The sequence below is a fragment of the Merops nubicus genome, unplaced genomic scaffold (genome assembly GCF_000691845.1).
Source record: "Merops nubicus isolate BGI_N331 unplaced genomic scaffold, ASM69184v1 scaffold17343, whole genome shotgun sequence".
Lineage (NCBI taxonomy): Eukaryota > Metazoa > Chordata > Aves > Coraciiformes > Meropidae > Merops > Merops nubicus.
The window spans coordinates 68,276-87,954 of NW_008598956.1; the positions used below are offsets into that span (position 1 = coordinate 68,276).

The 19,679-nt window shown below is 44.7% G+C and overlaps 1 protein-coding gene across 1 annotated transcript in view; it reads right to left on the bottom strand.

Moving 5' to 3' along the window:
* Nucleotides 1-16,261: 16,261 nt before the first annotated feature.
* Nucleotides 16,262-19,679, bottom strand: part of TACC3 (transforming, acidic coiled-coil containing protein 3) — a 15,179-nt gene continuing 11,761 nt past the window's right edge. The window contains exons 12-15 of the mRNA XM_008937227.1: nucleotides 19,093-19,253; nucleotides 17,888-17,994; nucleotides 17,564-17,684; nucleotides 16,262-16,327 (exon numbers count right to left, since the gene is read on the bottom strand). Of these exons, the coding sequence (XP_008935475.1) occupies nucleotides 16,262-16,327; nucleotides 17,564-17,684; nucleotides 17,888-17,994; nucleotides 19,093-19,253 (455 nt within the window). The remainder of the gene's footprint in view (nucleotides 16,328-17,563; nucleotides 17,685-17,887; nucleotides 17,995-19,092; nucleotides 19,254-19,679) is intronic.

Genomic DNA, 19,679 nt, shown 5'->3' on the forward strand with positions numbered 1-19,679 from the left:
TGGAGGTTAGCAGGGTTCTCCGTGCTTCAGCTTCAGCACGGGCTGAAAAGCATCTGGTTCCTAACATCTCACCAAAGAAAAACGTCAGTTGCTAAAAAAAATTAAGCAGAAGGACCTCACCTCCAGCCACAGCTTCAAGAGCTTACCCTGCAACAGGCATGGCTGGAGAACAGGCTCCCTCAGCCCATCACTTCCCTCAGCCCCAACAGCTCAGGACCTGGTCACAACACAGATGTAGCTTGAACACAGCCAGCAAAGTGCAGGCTGAGCTCCCCAAGCAAGTGGCCAGTGATTTAACTGGGCAAGTGTGCTGTAAAGTAGCAAATAAGTGGATCAAAAGTAAATATTAGGTTTTATATAGTTGTTACATTTATTCTGCTGGAGGGTGTTGATGCCAGATTCAGGTGGAAGGGGAGAAGTTCAATTTGTATAATGAAAGCTGGCTCCAGCAAAAATAACCTTTCAGGCTTTGTATAAAATAGAGTGGCAAGGTGGATTAACATGCCAGCTTCTCAGTCTTGCTGGCGACACGTTTGCACAGCCACACACTGACTCCAGCTCTCACCAGTTTAACATGCACTGTGACACGGGGCCCTGCTCCTCAGGCTGCAACCTCTGCACTCCAGCACACAGCTGAGCTGCTCCGCTCAGGATGAACAGCAAAAGCTTCAACACATCATAGTGGGGCAAAAAGGCTCCAAAAAAAAAAACCCAAAACACCACAGTAAGAACCTCAGACTTATTATTTCTTTAGAATCTAGTTTTCAGGTGCATCTGGAGATTTCCTGCACCATAGTACAGGTTTAAACAAACAGGCAATCTGTGCCGAAACAAAACCCCCACTAGTGTGCCCAGCACTTGCTTTGGGGAAAGGCTGAGAGAGGAACTGAGGCATGTGTGGCAGGTAATGTATTGTACTGCAGGGTATTATACCTCTTTAGATGAAGTTCAGTTTAATTTCTTTCTGCTTGTATGTTTGTCCCCTGTGAGGATGATCTCTGTGATGAAAATCAGGGCTTCCCTCTGAGACTTGTACATTGCTGTCATTTTACCAAAGGTATACTGAAGGGGGGGCACGACTGATACTGTTTTAACATGTACTGAGAGCAGGAGTGTCAATACAAAAAATACCAGTCACACAGACCTTTGCTGGTGAAACCTTCCTTATGGCTACTGGCATTTCTGCAAGAGGAAACCCCATAACTGCAAACAGGCTCCCATTTACTGCCAAAGCAGAGCTTTTAACCAATGGTACTATGCAACACACACAAAAAAAAACTCAGCAGGGCTAAATATCCTGACAAATTTAGCCAGGCTCAAGTCTACACAGCAAAACACCAAGGGACTTCAGCTCCATTTACCCTTTTACCAAAGAGGTATAGAAGCAAGTGCCTAAATTATAGCAGAAGCCAAAAGAAATATGACAAAAATATGCAAAGGTCAATGGAAACATGTTGGAAGTTGAAGGGCTCGTTGCCCAACATTGGCTGCTCCCTAAGAAATGGTTTCTTCTGTTTTCAAACGTGCTACAGAGGCAGCCAAAGAAAACCTGTGGGTTTTCATAAAGAAAACCAGTGAGACCCAATGTCTCTCCTCTCCTCAGTGCTCTTACACAAGAAGAATTTTGCATTCAAAGTCTCGTGATAGTTTCTTTCACATCAGGTGCCTCCTTCATCCTTTGGCTGGCAGATCTCCAGACAGGCTGCCCATGGAGGCATCAGGCTGGCCAGACATTTGTGCCTTGTCTGGTCTAAACAAGCCCTAGGTGAAGATTTGAAAGAAGCTCCTGCTCAAGCACAGGAATAATGGGAGTCTTCTGAGCTATAAACGACTAGCTCCAGTTCCTCTGCTCCCCTGGCCAGGTCCAATGGACAAGAGGTGTCCCTGGTTATCCTGGAGCCATGCACCCACTAATCCCCTTGCAGGAGGTTCTCATGCAACATGCATGGACACAGGTGCTCCTCGCTTTCTCCTGCATGGATCCTCTCATACTTTGGGCATCCAAACACGTAACAAATGTCCTTGACCTGGTCTGCCAGCTGCATTCAGAGCGTGGGCTTACAGCAACAGAGACACCTCTGTATCTTCAGAGAAATCCCAACAGCTGTGAGACATGAAGATTTGTCTCTGGGCTTTTTGGTGGCTTAGCAAATGTTACCAATGACACAGAAACACACCTTGACAGAATCTGGTCCTCTGGGTTGCCTGACTAGGTGTGTTGCCATTGACCTGGCATGGAAGAGGACCAACTCCACACATCAACATGCCAGATCCAAAGTCTGTGAGAAAAACTCAGTGAGTGGTGGAGAAGAAAGGAGAAGAGCTTCTCAGTGTGCAGCTGGGGGCACCCCATGCAAGGGCTTGACAGCTGTACCCACACTGCAGCTCAGACAGACCAAAGTCTTTGGGTTTGAAAAGAAAAATCTCCACTGTAAAGCACATAAGGTACATCAGCCTGTGTGTCTGTGAGACATGATGATGAAAGTCAGGCCAGAGTTACTCTGGAGCAGTGTGTTAGCAGGCAAACCATGTGGAAACAAAGCAAACCAGTTCCAGGATCCTGGGGGTGCTGGGTTTCTACAGAAAAAAAAAACCCACAACATTTAGACGAATGTGGAAGCAAGCACAAGTGTATATAACAGGCTGATTATGGGATAAAGTGAAGGAAACAAAAATGTAACTAATTTTACTGCCTCACTGTGATGAAAAGCACATGAATTGAGCATGGCATTGGAGAATGATGTCCAATGGAATGCAAAGGCTGAGGAGTCATTCAATGAGCACCAGGATTCTAGCAACTGGAAGAATGAAAAGAAATACAATTGTTTGTTTGGGGTTTGTGGGGTTTTTCTTTTTCACTTGAGGCCAAGGAATGGAAGACAGACTAGAGACTTCTGCTCCACAGCTAAGAACTCTGGCATCTGGGAAAGCACAAATGCTTTCTGGCTCAAGAGAGAGGTCTCTGCAGGACCCAAGATTTTCAGAAGGAATTACTGAGGGCAGCAGAGCTAAACCTCCAAGCAGCAAGGCCAGCAGATATATCCAGGAAGAAGAAGTGATCAGTAACTCCTCCAGCTGAGCAAGTACACAGCTTCAAGCAGAAGGAGACTGGGAATCAGGATGGAGAGATGGGCAGTGTAGTGAGGTAGAAAACTAAAAGTACTTAAACTCTGGGCAACAGTGCAGGGGAAAAGAAGCTTACTTTGTGTCCCACCTAGTCCTTCCTTGACAGAAGTTAGGCAGGAAAAAAGCAGTTTTGGTGATTGAGGCTTTGGTGCCCTCCAGTGTAATGGCAGGTGCCGGAGCTGGTCTCAAAAATTAGTTGCTTTAGAGAATTTTCCCCACCAGTCATCTCCCCTCCATGTAAGGATGTTTTTACTCCAGACAAGGGTAAGTCAAGGGAGAGGCAACTCTGAGTTGTGGTTCTGAAGTTGTGCTGTCTCTCCCATGGAAGGGAGCAGAGTGGGTCAGGCTGATCTGATGTCCCCAGCACCCTGGGCACTGAGGGAAGAGCCTGTACCCTGTGGAAAATGCAAATGTGAAGCAACTGAAGACTCTGAACATAAATTCAAAGATAACTCCCAAAGAGGCGTCACAGAGACAGTCAGTAACCAGCAAAGGATGTCCTAAGCATGAGACCAGCCCCAAACCACTGCAGCAGTGCAGAGCAACCAAGGATCAGAGTGGGGAAGAGAGGTTCAGATAGCTCAGTGAAAGCCAGCAGCCCCCAGGGCCTCTAGCAAGGCTGGAGGACATCCCCATGAATGGGTCCAATCTGCTGGCTTCACAAATGTGGACTCACTCTCTACCATGCCAAACATGAGAGATGAGCCTGGCTGACACAAGCAGCCAAATGTCCTAAGTGCTGCTTCTCAGTACCCTCAGGCCACCACTGAAGGAGCTGCTGGTGGTTCCCATTGTGCAGCTTCTTGCATGTGTCTGCTTCAGAAGATCTCCCAAACTTCCACATTCTCAGCACTCGGGGCCAAAAGAGCAGGTGCCAGTTTCCCTGGCATCCCACCTCAAACAGCATCTCGCTGCAGAGGAGCAGCAGCATCACTGTGGCCATCCTAAAGCAAGGGCGTGACCATGCCCTTCTCCCACTTGCTCCTCGTGGCACATCAGGTGTGGCACGTCAGCCTGAGGACCGTGGCTCCCAGCACAACTCAGCCACTGGCTAGCAAATCCAAGGCAGCCCCTTGGATGGCTGGGAGCATTTTGAAACATATTCAGCTCTTTTATTTGACAGTGGCTCGCTATGCACGTTACGCTATAAAGGTTTGTGTTTGTTTCTGTTGTTGCAATGTTTATTCCTCAAACTCACTTAAGAGTGGGCTTTTGACAAAGTGTTTCCCCAGCAGTGGGAACTACATATACAGCACAAAGCAAACACTTACAAGATAAACATCCTTCACATCCCATGCTGGTCCTAACCCCTCGGAGCTCGCCATTACCTCCCTTGGAGCAATTCAGCACAACTTAATCAAAGTTAAAAATGATACTGTGTGATTTTTTGTACTTGCTCAGCAAGCTTTTATTGGCAGCTGCTGCCAGGACCTGGGACTGCCAAATTCCCTGGTTGTATTGCTCCAGTGTGGACAAAGAAAGCCTATTTAAAGTTTCTTGGACGCAAATAAGGTAAAACCATAACAAAATAAAAAACAATGTGTAATTATTTGTTTCCTTTATGAAGGGCCTCCATTGGATTCCTTTGAAATCCGTTCTGGTTTCCTCCTACAAAAGTGACCCAAGTGAATTATTTAATATTAATAGACATTCCTGAACCGGTATGTTACAAACAGAAGCACAAAATCCAGGGGAAAAAGGCCATCTACCTTTCTTTGCCTTTCATATTACACTTCCTGAGCCAAAATAACAACTTCAGCTTCTTGCCTTTCCCAGTAACATTTGTTGCTTCTAATCAGGACTCGGAACAATTTTGTATTTAAATTAAGTGCAGTAATATTAATTAAGAATTTTATATTAATTAAATATTAAGGCCCCCATCCACAATGCCTGCCTTTAGGTGCATGCATTCATCTCCTGACCTTTGGTGTTCTGTACCAGGGCTGCCACCTCCTCATGCCATTTTGGCAGCAATCGTTGCTCACATGTGACACTGAAGGACTTGTCACCTGGTTAAGGTCACTGCCCCACTGGACTGGGTCCTTCGGTGGTTAAGAAGTCAGAACCACAAGCAGCACTGCTGAATGCATGGTCTGAAATCCCTCCCTTTGCACAGAGCAGCCTCTCACTCCATACCCTGCGTTGGAGGCAGAGAGGCGCAGAAAGGGCAGGAGAGAAAGAGAAGGGGAGAGAGGGACACAGAGAGAGAAGAGAAGAAGGAAAAGGGAGAGGAAAATCTGTCCCTGTTTGACGAGGCTATTCGGTGGTATTTTGGAGCCAAAGTGCCTCCTGTCAACAGCAAACACAAAGTGCTTTGGAAAAAGCAGAAGTGTCCATGCAGTTCCTTGGCAATGGGAAACAACAGTCAATGTAAAGACAAACTGTTTTTGGAACATATGCTTTTTGAACTCCCCAGAAACTGCAGCTTATCACTTTTTTTTCAGGTCACCTCCCAGTTTATTATGCAGAGTTGGTCATTTGTTGGTGTCCACAGTTCCAAGTCACAATAAGCATGAGAAAAGAAATCCCACTCTCTCTACCAGCAGAAAAGTCTGAAAAGACTTTTTCTCTACCAGCAAAAAAGGGCTAAAAAGCACTTCTCGTTTCCTCACCAGTGGTTGCAAAAAGGAGATGAGGGAGGAAATAAAATCCCTGTTTTGCTTCTCCCTCTCACTCAGCAAGTTTTGGTCTGAGAGAGCTTCTTAAAACACATTTAAGAAGCTTGAAAATTCCAAGTCTATGTAGAATTCAGGTTATTCCCAAGAACATCTTGGGCTCAGGAAATGTCCAAATTCTCAGCTGGAGATGAGATGTCTGCCTTCCTTGCTAGCCCACCTTCCCCAGCTTTGGCTCAGCAAGTCCAGCTGCATCAGGACTTGTGTCTGCAACCCGTGAGTGTAGACATGGTCAGCCTGCCCAGGCTGGGAGCCACGTGCCAGAAAATGCCTGTGCCTGGGGACACACCGTGTGCTTTGGGCAGCCATGGGCACATGGGCTAGACACCACAGTGCCTCAGACCCTTACTGCTGCAATTTGGCTTTCTCCATTCTTGGAGACAAAGATATCCCAGCACCTGTGGTGCCTCTGCGAGGGACATCCCCCAGGACACACAGAGCTCTGTAGAGCCATCCTGTGGCTCACAAAGATGATCATTCTATCAAGTCATGTCTCTTAACTCCATTTCTTTCTGTACAAGGAGGTGCCTGCTCTTTGTTGTTGTTGTGAGGATGGATGTGACCTGGAATGGGATGGAGAGAAGGATTGAGACCTCACCCCACAGACCTCATGACTTGTGTGTCAGATCTTCAGTCATGTAAGACCCTTCAGCGTAAAAAGTCCTGGGTGTGTTCCACAGACCTTTAACTTGGCCCAAACCTGCCAGTCTTGAGAAGTCACAGTCCTCAAAACCTACCAATTCCTCCCTGAAATTCCTTTTCCACTCCTGCTGTGATTCATCACTGGCTTTAATCCATGAGGAATTCTTGTGTCACCTCCCTAGGTCTCTTTATAAAGGAGACATCATCTTTCCTCTGGCCTAAGAAAGCTGAGAGTTGGAAGTAGTCTGTTGGTCCCTTTGCAGAGCTGTGATGAGGGAGATGAAAAGGAAAGGCAGTGGGCTGTGACACCAGCCTCCCACGATGGAGAAGTGCATTTTGTGCTGGGGGAAGTGGCTGGGATGCAGGCTGGCTCTTGGCTAGAGGAGATGCTTGATTCCACGGGAGTGACACCAGCTTGCTTCAGCCTCACATTTTTAAAGATTCATAAGCTATATTGAAATGTATTTCGGGAGCTGGAAAGTGCAGCAGAGTGCAGATTAGTGGCAGGGGTTCATTTCAACTCTGCCATCTTCCCATGGGCAAAGCACAGCGTATAAAGCAGAAACAGGGCTCAGGCCTTCATCATAAGTAGGTGCCTCATTCCCATCAAAATCCATGAGAAACATGCCTAAGGCTTCTTGAGGATCTGACCTCATAGCACCTGGATATTTCTAGCTTCCCATGCACAAGTTGTGCAGAAACTTGCCTTGGATCTAGTTCTCATTATTATTGAGATCATGCTGGTTTCTGTGGGTGATAACCCAGTCCTGTAAGTTCTGCAGTTGAAATAGAGCTGAAAGCATAGTTTTACAGTCAAGAGAAAAAGCCTAACTCCTCCCTGCACCTTGCTGCAGGTGGTGTGGATATCCTGCCCTCCAGTTTGGCCTGTCTTAATTGTTCCAAGGGAGAAGGAAGAAGCAATCTTGGTGCCACCTTTTCTTATTTGCAGACCCCCACCAGCACACCAAAGCAGGCATGAACTAGTGACTGGACAATCCAAGCTCCCTTGCAGTGTGTACTTTACCTCTCACAGAGCCCCAGCCCTTTTGCAAACCAGGCTGAAAATCATCCTGGCTCATTCTGTCGTGTCAAACAGTCAGCATGCTGCCAGTGGCCTGTGCTGAGCTCTGGGGTTATCACCATCATTACTTGAATTCACAGCTCAGATCCCACTCAGCGAGCTTGTATGGACCTGGAGACCGGCTTGCTGCTAGCAGAGGGACCCACAAACTCTCCTGAGCCACACCAGAAGACATGGAACTTGTATTGGCCCATCCAGCTAATTTCTCCTGCAATCTCAGAGTTACAGCCCTTTCCTTTATGTTTTGCTCATTGTAATCAAAGTAAAACCCAAGATGCAGTTCATTTCACTTGCAAGAATGTAAACATAAATCCTTTTCATCCATTTCCTTAACACGCTCTGGATTTCACAGCCACAAATCACAGCAAAATCTAACTGAAAACTAGTCTGAAGTAATTACTTTGTTAGTTGCCAAGAAGATAAAGTCCCTGTAAAAAATATTGCTTACAATGCTGAGAAAGTGAACATTGCTGCAGACAAAGTGAGGAGTTAGGTGCAGAGGAGCTCCACACCCAGGCAGGCAGTACAGGGAGCCTAATTCCTTGTCTACAGCAACCAAGCTGCTTTGCTCCCTGCCCATCCATGCAAATCAGCTGAAAAACTCCTGGTAGCCCTGAGAAGCACTTTCCTGTCAGCAGACTGGGACCCTTGTTTAGCTACAGCAGGCCTCCTCTAAGCTGATAAGCCCCATGGGGGCTGCAAGGACCACTCCACACCTCCAGGAGTGCAGGGCATTGCTGGCTGAGTCCAGGCTGCACAGGAGGACCACTCCTGTTCTGTAATGGGACCTCTAAGACAAACTTCTCATTGCCTGCCTAAGAACTACTCCCCTCTTCTCCACAGTACACAGCTCAGTGGTGGTGGCTTTCAGCACATAAAGATATAGAGGTATCACCATCGGGCTAAAAAGCTTGGCCACCTGTACTCAGAGACAGAGTAACTGCAAAGCAACAGATGTTGCATGTCTGTTTCTCACAAAAGCCTTTGAAGGTCTCACTTTTTGAGTGACTTCAGCTTTTTGTGGAAGGGGGAGTAGTCAATTCTCTGCAGCCAGTCTCATCCTCATAGATCCCCCAACAAAGATACACAGAACCATCAGCTCCAGCTTTCCACAACACTTGCCACAACAAACAGCAGCTTGCCCAGATAGTGGTGGGATGAAAACTAATAGATGGATGTTAAAAAAAATAAACCCTTAGGTGTGCTTCCCAACAGACACATGCACACATCTGCTGATGATGTCCCAGAAGCTTCAGTCAGAAAGCAAGGGGTGAAACTTAGAGATGTGTGTATACGTCTGGACAAACAAAGACCTGTATGTATACACGTATGTAAACAGGGAAAGGCAAATGTGCTGCCAGCATTTCCAATTGCAGTTCTTTCCCTGCTCAGGTTAGCATGGATGCTCAGATTAGACCTAATCCTGGAAATTCAGATTAGGTACCCCTAACTCCAAAGGGCACTTGGAGACTCATTTCCTTCCAGATGGGACTCCTTCCCTTTCAGGAGCCAGCCAAACACAAGCAATATTTGCTGTCAAGTGTATGCAGATGCTTCCTAATTTTTTTTTTTTCCATTCAGTCTGAATGGACATAATATTTGTAGCCCACACCAAGGACATATCATGGTACACTCACACCTGGTCCAGCTATTGATTAGTCACCCCTCTGAGTCACTTCATTCCACATTACCAGCTGGTCTCCCCACCAGCATTCTCCTTAAGCCTCTGCACTCTGTCATTATCTAAGTTGAAAGCACAAGTGCTATCCTAGGACTCCTCAGATGAGTTTTATGGTAAAAATGAGACTGGAGCTCAGAGGAACGAATTATAAATTCCCAGCAGACAAACTGACACCATGCTCCACCTTCTATAATTGTCACTGAAAGGATCTTGGGCACCAGAAAAAGGTTAATAACACTCAGTGCTTGCACTGAGTCACTCCAAGCATTGAAACGTCACCAGTTTGAGCAATGGGTTTGTCACTGCCAGGTAAATAAATGGTGTGAGATAACAGTGGAGCTGCTGCAGGCTCTGCAGGGGCCAGTGCTCTGGGAGGGCTGAGGTGTGCTTCTGCCTCCCTCCCTGCACCAACACTGGGGATCCAACAGCAGCCACCACTTACAGACTCCTGAAAAACTCTCATGCTACAGAAAACATGGTGATGCTCCATTTTTATTTAGGAGCAGCACATTTTTCTCATTACAAACAGGTGATGATTACTGCACTGTCTGGTTTAGAGGTACCATTGCACCACGAACAGAGCTTGCAAAAAACACCAAATCTGCTTAAATCGGGTTCTGCTTGGAAGGTGGTGTTCATGTACATCAGCTACATTAGAGTTAAAGCCCTGCCATCCCATGTTCCCATGGGACTAGAGCTTCACTGGATACTTCAGATTTGGGACCCAGATAGAAGTTCCATTGTTTGGAAACAACTGCTGATCAAAACACTGCTTTGGAAAGGATTTTATTTATTTACAGAAATCTCCATAGAAACTACAGCAGAGATTTTTCAACCAGATATGATGTTTCATTGTTAATTAGTTCATCTATCAGAGCAACAGCTTTCCTATCATGAGATCTGGGCAGCTAAAATTTGAAGTGCTAGCTCCAGGCTGCCCACCAGATGGAAAATATTAGTAACACTCAGATTCTGGAACTGAAAACCTCCAAGTGTGTTGTGTAAAAGCAGCAGACACTGCTAACTTCCAGCCACCACTATGGAAACAGAGGTGCAGAGCACCAGAGTGGTGCCTCCAAGAACATGCTCCTGTTCAGCACTCGGCTCCCATCATCTCCACCATTATACCCTGCAATGGACTAAACCCATCTTTCCTGCAAGATTCAGGCAACATTGATTGACATTATGGATTACACCCAGTGACTTTCTGCATCTAGGATCTGGGGGCCGTGGTGAACAGCAGAAATAAAATCAGGGTAGCAGCAGATGATACTGTGATTGGGAAAACAAAGCAGCCACCACATCTCTGTCTCCTAGGCTTTGTTGAGCACAGTTTAAGAGCTAGGCTGAGGATATATTTTTAGACCAACATTTACCTCTCTTCCAACTCAAAGACAGCTCTCCCTTGTAATACCAATGTCTCTTTCAAACAGAGCAGCAAACTGTGGTGCCAGTGTTACAAATAAAATTATCAGCTGTCAGGCACAGGCTTCCACACAACTCATGGGTGCAAGCTGGGGTTGCATGTGTCACTTGACTCCCAAACACAGGCCAGTTGGCTTTGCCAATGGAAAGAAAAGCAGAAGATGTTCTAAATGTCAAAAGACAGACAAGCAGGGGAACTTCCTGCATGATGAAATGTTGCATAACTAACTCCCAAAAAAACGTTCAATTCCTGGGTCTACCATCCAGTGCTCTTTATTTTTCCCTTAGTAGTTCACTTAAATTAGGGGCAAATTCCAGACAAGAGATTCATGGAAAAGTTTTGGATTCCCTCACCATCTGGGCTGAACTGGCACCTCCCTAACTCCAGGCTGCACAGCCCATTCACACTGGTCCCCAAAGCCAGCACCACCTGTTAGCTTTGTTCTCTCTTTCTCTGGTGCATTCCCTAGAGGAGACAATGGAGAAACAACTTGAAGAATTTGTGCAAAAGGAAATGGGTTGATTGAATTTGACAAGCACTGTATTTACTTGTCTTGGAAGGGAGTTATATAGGCTCTTGATTAGGAAAAAAAATATTTAAGAAAACTATATGGCACTGCAAGGAAAATATTTCTTTAGGGAACAAATTAAATCAAACAACATAAAGCAGTCTTATTTATAAGACATTAAAAGCACAGAAAAAGCAAAAAGTAAGGCAGTTAACTGAGGTCCTGGATGCAATATTGCTCAGCAAGCTTGGAAAACAGAAAGAACAGAAAAAGCTTAAATGATTCATTAGATAGCTCCACATCATCCTGCACCATTTCCTCCAGAAGAGTCTGAAGCTGAGCCTGGCATTGTACCAGAGGGCACCGGGCTGAGGACTAAGGCAATACAGAAGTGAGAACTGGAAGGGTTTGAAGATCTCCCCCCCAAGTCCTGTGCTGTGAGTCTAAGTGAATTTAAAGAGATACAGGAAGACTCACTACATGCTCGTGTCCCCAGTGGCTCTTTCCTCAAGTCTAACAACCCGTATGACATATGTGTGCACACTTTGTGCTCCACTGCAGCCCATAACATGTGTTAGCCCCATTAAATGGTCACAGCTGCTCCTGGGCCACTGAGACCTATCATACAGACAGTCAGACACACTGGTCCTCAGCTCCATCAACTCCTGTAGGGCTCTGACAGGTGACACTAGCCAAGGGACTGTCCTCTCACATCAAGAGCCAGGAAAGACTGTGGAGATGGAGAAAGTTACACCATAACGCTCTTATGCAGGAGTTCACCACTGGGAAAACTATCTCCCAACAGAGAGAGAAGAATCAGGGTCTGAGAAACAGGTTCTGAGCCTACAACCTACTAGAGACATTTTCAAACAGCAGGACACCCTTGGCAAAAACCTCACAGCAAGTGCTGTAAACTGATGTAAACTGCAGTTAGTTTTACTGGCACTGTCATCAAAAATAGGATAAGACTCCCAAGGAATTTCCTTCCCTTTCACCCCTGCAGAGAACTTAGTTTGCCTGTGTTAGACGTACTGGAAAGGAAAAGAAATCTGTAAAGGAAGTAGATGTTGTGACTGATCCATTTGACAAAGTCAAAACCACACAGGTCTTTCACAACCATAAGAAATCAGTCACGTTATGATCCAGTGACTTCTGAAAGGTGGAGAGTTCCTCATACAGCCAAAGACAGCATGCTGAAGTTAAATGCTTTATAAGTTTGTTTTCTAATGGAAAAAAAAAAATTATTAATTTCCCTTTTCTGCTTTCAAATGCTTTGTTTTCTGTTTCAGGTAATAAATCTGCCCTCCAAACAGGAAAAACAGTCCATTATTTCTCTGGGTTTTGTCTTTGCAATTATATTTTTACAACAGGGAGCGGGGAAAAAAAAAAAAAAAACATAGCATCATAGAATCTTTGGGGTGGAAGGGACCTCCAAAGGTCATCTAGTCCAACCCCCCTGCAATAAGCAGGGACATCTCCAGCTAGGTCAAGCTGCTCAGAGCCTCATAAAGTCTTACCTTGAATGTCTCCAGGGATGGGGCTTCCACAACCTCTCTGGGCAACCTATTCCACTGATCTATCACCCTTATATTAAAGAATTTTTTCCTAACATCTAACCTCAATCTACCCTTTTCTAGCTTAAAGCCATGACCTCTCGTCCTGTCACAACAAATCCTTGTGAATAAACCCTCCCCTGCTTTCTTGTTGGCTCCTTTCAGGTACTGGTTGAACAATTCCAGCTCTCTCAGCCTCTCTTCATAGAAGAGATGCTAAAAAAAAAAAAGCTATACCTGCTTTGGAGGTACAAATTGCAACCTTAGAAGTGAAGCTGTATGTATGTTTAGATGTCCATCTGAAGTCACAGAGTTTGATTCAGCCCTTGCCTGGTTCTAGTTTCACACCAGGATGACTGTTAAAATTCCTTCATGTCAAATTATTACTTTTCTTTAATTACTCCGTTGTCAGAGCAATGCAAAAGGACTAGAAAGTTGGTCAGAATCCAACCTGCTGACTGGAGGATCACTCTGGAGACATCCCTTGAATCCAGAAGGCTTTAAGCCATGGCTCCTGAACCAAAGTTTTTAACAAGACAAGAGATTAAAAACTATGTTTAGACCATGATGAGTGTTCTGCTGAAAATTCATTTTGGTGGAACAGGAGTGGAAACGGCTGGAAAGGTGACTTTGGACCACGTAGGCAAGGCTACACAGTTATGTTTGCATTGGAAGCTAAGAGAAAGTCCCTTCACAAAAGAGATGGACCAACACCAGTGCAGGTATATGGCACAGATTGCCTGTGTGGTAGTACAGTCAAGTCCAAGGGCAGATGCGTATCCTCCAGACTTACTGGAGAACCCAAGGAATGACATGAAAAGGCATTAAAACCACAGGCCTGTGGAAGCCCTTGATATAAACACACCAATGCTGTTAGATCACACAAGCAGGTTTAGTTCCTTTGATCCACTCCAATCAGCTCTGAAATAAAATATATCCTCCCATGTACTGGAACCAGGAGCAGGCAGGGAACAAGAACTGTCGTCTTCTGTACAGCACCTGGCAATTGTGAATGTAAATAACAAATAAACCCAAGCCAGCAGAGGCACAGAGCAGTATCAGTTTTCCCTCCTGGTACCTGCTTGCAGAGTGGCCAATGCTCATGAGATGAGGCTCAGTAAGTAAGTGACAATAGAGTATCAACCAGCCAGCTTCATTTTATCTCAGTAAGCACACACAAACTAATCCCACCAAAACAGACACACATCTTGCATACAACAGCTCACACAGGTTCATTGGCATGCATCTGGCCACCTGTATCATATCCTGCAAAGGCAATTCTTCTGAAGGGGACTGTGCAGAATTAGGGTAGCACCAAGAACAGTCCTTTAAAATAAGGGAAGGAACACTGAAACAACACTACAGCTATGAATTAGAAAATACTGATTTCTTACAGATGGTGTATTAAGTTGGAGGTACATATTGTACGTGCAGAGATAAAGAAGCCACCCCTTCTGAGCAGTGTAAAAATGCAGAGCTGCACCCCTCACTCCCCCAGTATTTGGCAAGTGGAAATCTAGGCAACGCCTTGAAGTTAGGCCTTGGGGACTCACACATTCAAGAACTGCTCACTCATCCTTCTCAGTGCCCAGGCCCTTCCAGCCATCTCCATTCAAGCACTGGTTTGCACATACTGTCATTTCTCTTGGAAACAGCCAAGAAACAGGAGAGCCCAGGGCAGATTTCACAGGCAGTGGCCACAGATTACAGCAGGAGCACAGTGTTGTGTCTTCCTGCACCACACTGGACTGCAGTTTCCATTACCCAATATCAACAGACAGCTAGGCACACAAGGTGTGATTCTTGATAACGTTTGGTATCAGACCTAATGAGAATTGTCAGGCACTGACACTACCCTAGCACCTGTAGCTGGTATGCTGGTCTCTACTGGACATCATCTCCACCCACCTCCATCAGCAGACCGGGGACAGCAACGGCTGCAAGGCAGAGGCTACACACAAGCAACAGAACAAAGTGGATGAAAGTCTCCCCTCATTGCACCATTTACATGCAGCCCATTGGCACACATCACTTTGCAGCTCTATCCTTCCCAACAGGAACCTATGAAAATAATTAACATTAAACACAACTAGAGAAGTCTCCAGCCCTGCAACGTGCTGAAGCACAGTCCAGTCGAGCAGCTCCACCTAGAGCAGACTGCCCAGGAACACCTGCAGGTGGGGTTTCAGGGTCTCCAGAGAAGGAGGCTCCAGCCCCCCTGCTGGCAGCCTGTTCCTGTGCTCTGTCACCCCACAGCAGTGTCCCCTCCCGTGCGGAGGGAGGTGCCTGGGTTCGCGTGCGCCTGTTGTCCTTTCGAAGAGCAGTAGCTACATCTCGTGGACAGAGCTGGCACTGCAGGCTTGCCCCGCAGAGGGATTTATGCAGCAAGTAACACAAGTTCAGGGGTGCATTAATGTAGTCAAGGCTTCTGTTGGAACGCTCTGCCCTTTTTTCTGACCTACTGCAAAACAGTAGTTTTGTCCAGTCACCACCCTTTCCCCTGGACCAGTTTGTCACCTCACACCAAGGTGAGCCAACACCAGGGGGGAAAAAAAAGCTGGCCTGCCCTTTGTGGCTGCATGCTTAACCTTATCTAAGCACAGGCTCCCTCAGCCTCTAACCTCAATATTCACCCAGGACTTCAACAGAAATCAGTTTCCATGATTAAACACAGGCAAGACAGTTCACAAATATGACCAGGTACAAGGTTTCTCATCTGTGTGGATTACAAAGGAACTTTCCAAGGCACAGCCTTGAACAATCCCTGCTATCTGAACTTGAGGCAGGGAGTAAACTTTGGTTTTGTACAGTGGTTTATGACTAATTTTTTCCCCTGCTACCATCTGGCACTTTCCAAAGCAATAAGCTAAGGAAAGCACACAGCAGAACATGTTCTGCAGGCATCAGGCATTCAGTACTGTTGCTGCTGACTCTGTACTGACACTCAAGGCTTTCCATTACAGGCAAGAGGTAGGGAGTTCTCAACTGGTGAGAGAGAAGTCAACAGCAACAAGACTAATGACATAAAAAAAAAAGGGGGAGAGTTTGCAAGCAGTCTGTCCTGCTGTTCAATACTCTGCTTACCTTGTCTGCAAAACCAGAATCGCTCTAGCTCCTCTCAAACAAAAAACCAAACTGCTGAAGTTCTACTTGTTTACATCAAAAGTAGCATCTGTGACAGGCCAAGTTTGTATTACAATCTCAGAACTCTGGGATGTTTCAAGTGAGACAGCAGGAAGTGCAAAATAAGAGACATTGCCCATGCTGATCCTCCCCAGCAAAGCCAGGCCATGAGGACAGAACTGCTGTTCTTACCCCAGGAAGAGATGAGGGTGAGACAACTAAGGAGTTTTTAATTTGAATGACATGTGAAAGTGTGATGCAAGACATTGTTGCCTTCTGGAAGCAACAACTACAACTGAATTTTACTGACATTTTCTACAAAAGCTACTGTCAATAATATGCAAGACAAGTGCAAATCAACAGTTTTATTTTTCCTCAACATACATAAAGTGAACACACAAGACAGGAAGTCAGAGACTGGACATATTTACACAACAGTTAAGCTATCAGATTTTTTCCATCTTCAAGATCAAGTCATCACAGATTTTCGTTAGTTCATCATTTTCTTTAGTCTGTTGAAGACAAGAAAGGAAAGTAAGTTCAAGTGAGGCCAGGTTACCTAGTGAGCTGAGTCACAAGTCATCACTGCCAACACATGTAATACAAAATCCATTTCCATGCTAGTGACTCACAAATTTAGTCTAAAGGACAGCCAACTGTAGGTGGTCACATGGCACCCTCATGAGCCTCAGGAAATAAGGCACAACCCACTACACTGTCTCCATTTCTTCCACAGACTTTCCCATACTATGTGGAGACCAAGTGATCTAGGGAAGTAAGACTTTTCAGACTCACTGTCTTTGTTAGATACACTGAAATGCAAGACAGTGTCAGTTTAGATTTCAATCTTCACAATACAAGCAACTCATAGGGTGATGCTTTGATAGTTGCTGTGTGTCAGTGAAAGTATTTCCAGTCTGTGTAATTCCTTATATGGCCAAACCATTTTAATACAGGTTCTTAAGATGTCACTGAATTTGTAACAGGAACAAAACTAGTTCTGTGTTAAATGGCTTGTCTCATTTCTCAAGTTTCAGGCCTACTGCTTCCTCAGTTATGCAAACCTCAGCCATAAAGCTGAGGACTTCACACAACTATGAGACTTTTCCCTAACAGGAATGTCAGCATTGTCTACTTAAGTCTCCAACGCTGGCAAAGAGACAGCAAAACTAATAGCATGAATTTCCAGCCATATGACTTTTAATCCTCAAAGAGCTTTTTGCTTTAAAGGGTTCTAATAAAGGAAACTAATGTGCCTTCACAAAACATTCTAAGACTTAGCTATGCAGTATGAAACAATACCAAATAAAAGGATTAATGGCCTGAACAATACTGAAAGAGTTCAGTCAATACAAAAGTGTCTGTACTAGTGCTAATAGCTTATAAATCAGTTATAAACAACATGAACCAGACAGTTATTCAACATTCATTCCCAGATTCTGTTCTTGGACATTCTTCAGTTTTAGATCATGTCATTCAGTAGTTCAAATACCCTCCTGACAGTAGCCTGATCACTTCTGCAGACCCACCTATGAGAATAAACCTTTTGATGCAAAAAAATATACATACAGATGAATCTTGACAGAGTTATACCTTAAGTTCAATACTAACTTCCCAAAGCCTGCCAGGACAGCAGCCATCAAAACCAGCAGAGCTCACATGGCTATTTCTAGTGCTGGTACAAGGTAGCTCTTGACCTACTCTAAGGCTGTGGCTTGAAGAGACTCACCCGTGACATTTTGACTAACCTTTTGTTCAAGGCTCTTCTCTAAAGACTGGATCCTCATCTGTTCCTTGCGGAGACTGGCTTGTAGAGCTGCAGTCTCAGATTTGGCTTTGCTTCGTACCTGGGCAATTTCCTCATTTGCTCTGAAATGGAAGCAAGGTGGTGTTTACATCCCCTTCACACAGCACAGCTAAACCATTCATAGCACCACACTAGGTACTCATACTTTGGATTAGTCCCCGAACAAAATGTTCTTTGCCAAGTTTTGGTGTTAATGCAGCATAATTTGCAGCAAATGTGAAAACTATTTCACTCCCAGTATTTGGTTTCAGGTCATGGTACTTACTGCTGCAGCTTTTCTTCAGCATGTGCCTTCAATGCCTGATATCTCTGCTCCTCTTTTTTAATTCTAGCCAGGTATTCTTCAGCACATTTTTTCAGAGCTTCTTCATTCTGTTCCAAAACCAAGCAGCTTGGTTAGCTTTTTAAATGCAGGTAGAGGGAAGAGTCTCTCCACTTCACAAATGGACTATTTGACTACAGCAGTGGCAGCAGTTGCTCATCAGAGCAACAGGAAGAACTGCGAAGTCCCACAGACTTTTACAGGGAATAAAGCTTCCCTTTCAACTCAATTCACTTTCCAAACTCAGATTTATTCACCTAACATTAAAAGCAAGAAAGTTACCTTGGTAGGCACAGACACTAGGGCAGTTTTATTAGCTTTTATAGCAAGTTGGAACTGTTTGAAACAATTGCCAAGACTCCCTACTAATTCCAGCTCTTGAATTTAACAACTGTTTCCAAGTGCTGCGGGAAGAGCTTCTGAGTTCAGGGTGGAAAGATGGAAGAGATATAAGATGAAGGACGCCTGGCATGTTAGTAAAGCAAAGCTTAAGTTGCCACAGACATTCTGTTTCTCAAACCTAGACTATCACAAAACTTTTAACAGGCTAGTTCTAAGCTTGAGTACACAAAGAATATTAAAGGATAACTGCAGGAAAAAATCTGAAGGCTTATTTTAAAACACCATCAATTTCTATGCATTTTATGTAGTAACAAGCCATAGGTTATGCTCCTCATTAGCTTCATTCCTCCAGTCTGAAGATGCAGTAGAATGAATGCCTGACATAAACAAGCTGGGTTTAAGCTAAAGCTAAAGAACTTCAACCTCGTAAGCTATTATCACTCTCACTCAAAATATTGAATCCAACATCCATACAGCATGTCAGGGAAACAAGCTGCCCCTATGCAGCAGCTGCTACCTAAGAGTCTCTCTGTGATTGACAGAAAAGTTATATGCATGCAGCAAGAAAACAGCTCATTCTTCTTTTTGACAAAGCTTCAGCTTCTAACAGATCATTGTCATACCTTAAGCTAGCCACTAAATACAACAAACCAGTAATCTTTAAAAATCTTTAAACAACAACTTAACCCCTGGATTTACAGGCAGTGCCTATACTGTGTAATTAATGGCTGCTAGAAATTCATCATTTCCTCTCCACTAAGGCTCGTTTACCTTGGAAGGATGTTACTGACACTCCAGAACCCTACCTTGCGGTAACCCTCCAGCACTTCCTTCTGTTTTTCAAATCGTTTGAAGAGTTCAGAGAAAGATTTTTCCATGGAGTTCAGATCTGAAATAACTTGTTGCTTCTCTTCCAGCACCCTCTGCATTTCTTTCTTTGACAATTCCTTCTGCTTCTGAGAATCCTCTAAATAAAGTGGAATTAACATGGTTACACTCCTGTTAGATTACTGCAGTAGCATAAAACTAGTTCCACATTATGGACAGATAACCCCCCACCTTCAACTCTTCCTTTTGAGCAAAAGAGGATTTCATAATGTGTCCTCTCCTGTGGAAGAATACCATCTATTTACTTTTCACAAAGCAGTCATATTCTCTTTATTTGCTACATGTTATTTCACAGCAAGCCCAAGTTAATTGAAAACTGATTATAAGGTGCTTTCCTAGAGCATTCTCTCTCCTGGAATGTAGTCAAAGTATTACACCCAAGTTTACCATAACAGGGGCCTCCAATGTTGTTATAGAAGCAAGGAATTCAAAAGTATTTTCATAAATAGCTGTAAGATCTGGAGGAGACTGGGATAACAAGCCAAACTAGCACAGCACACTCTTT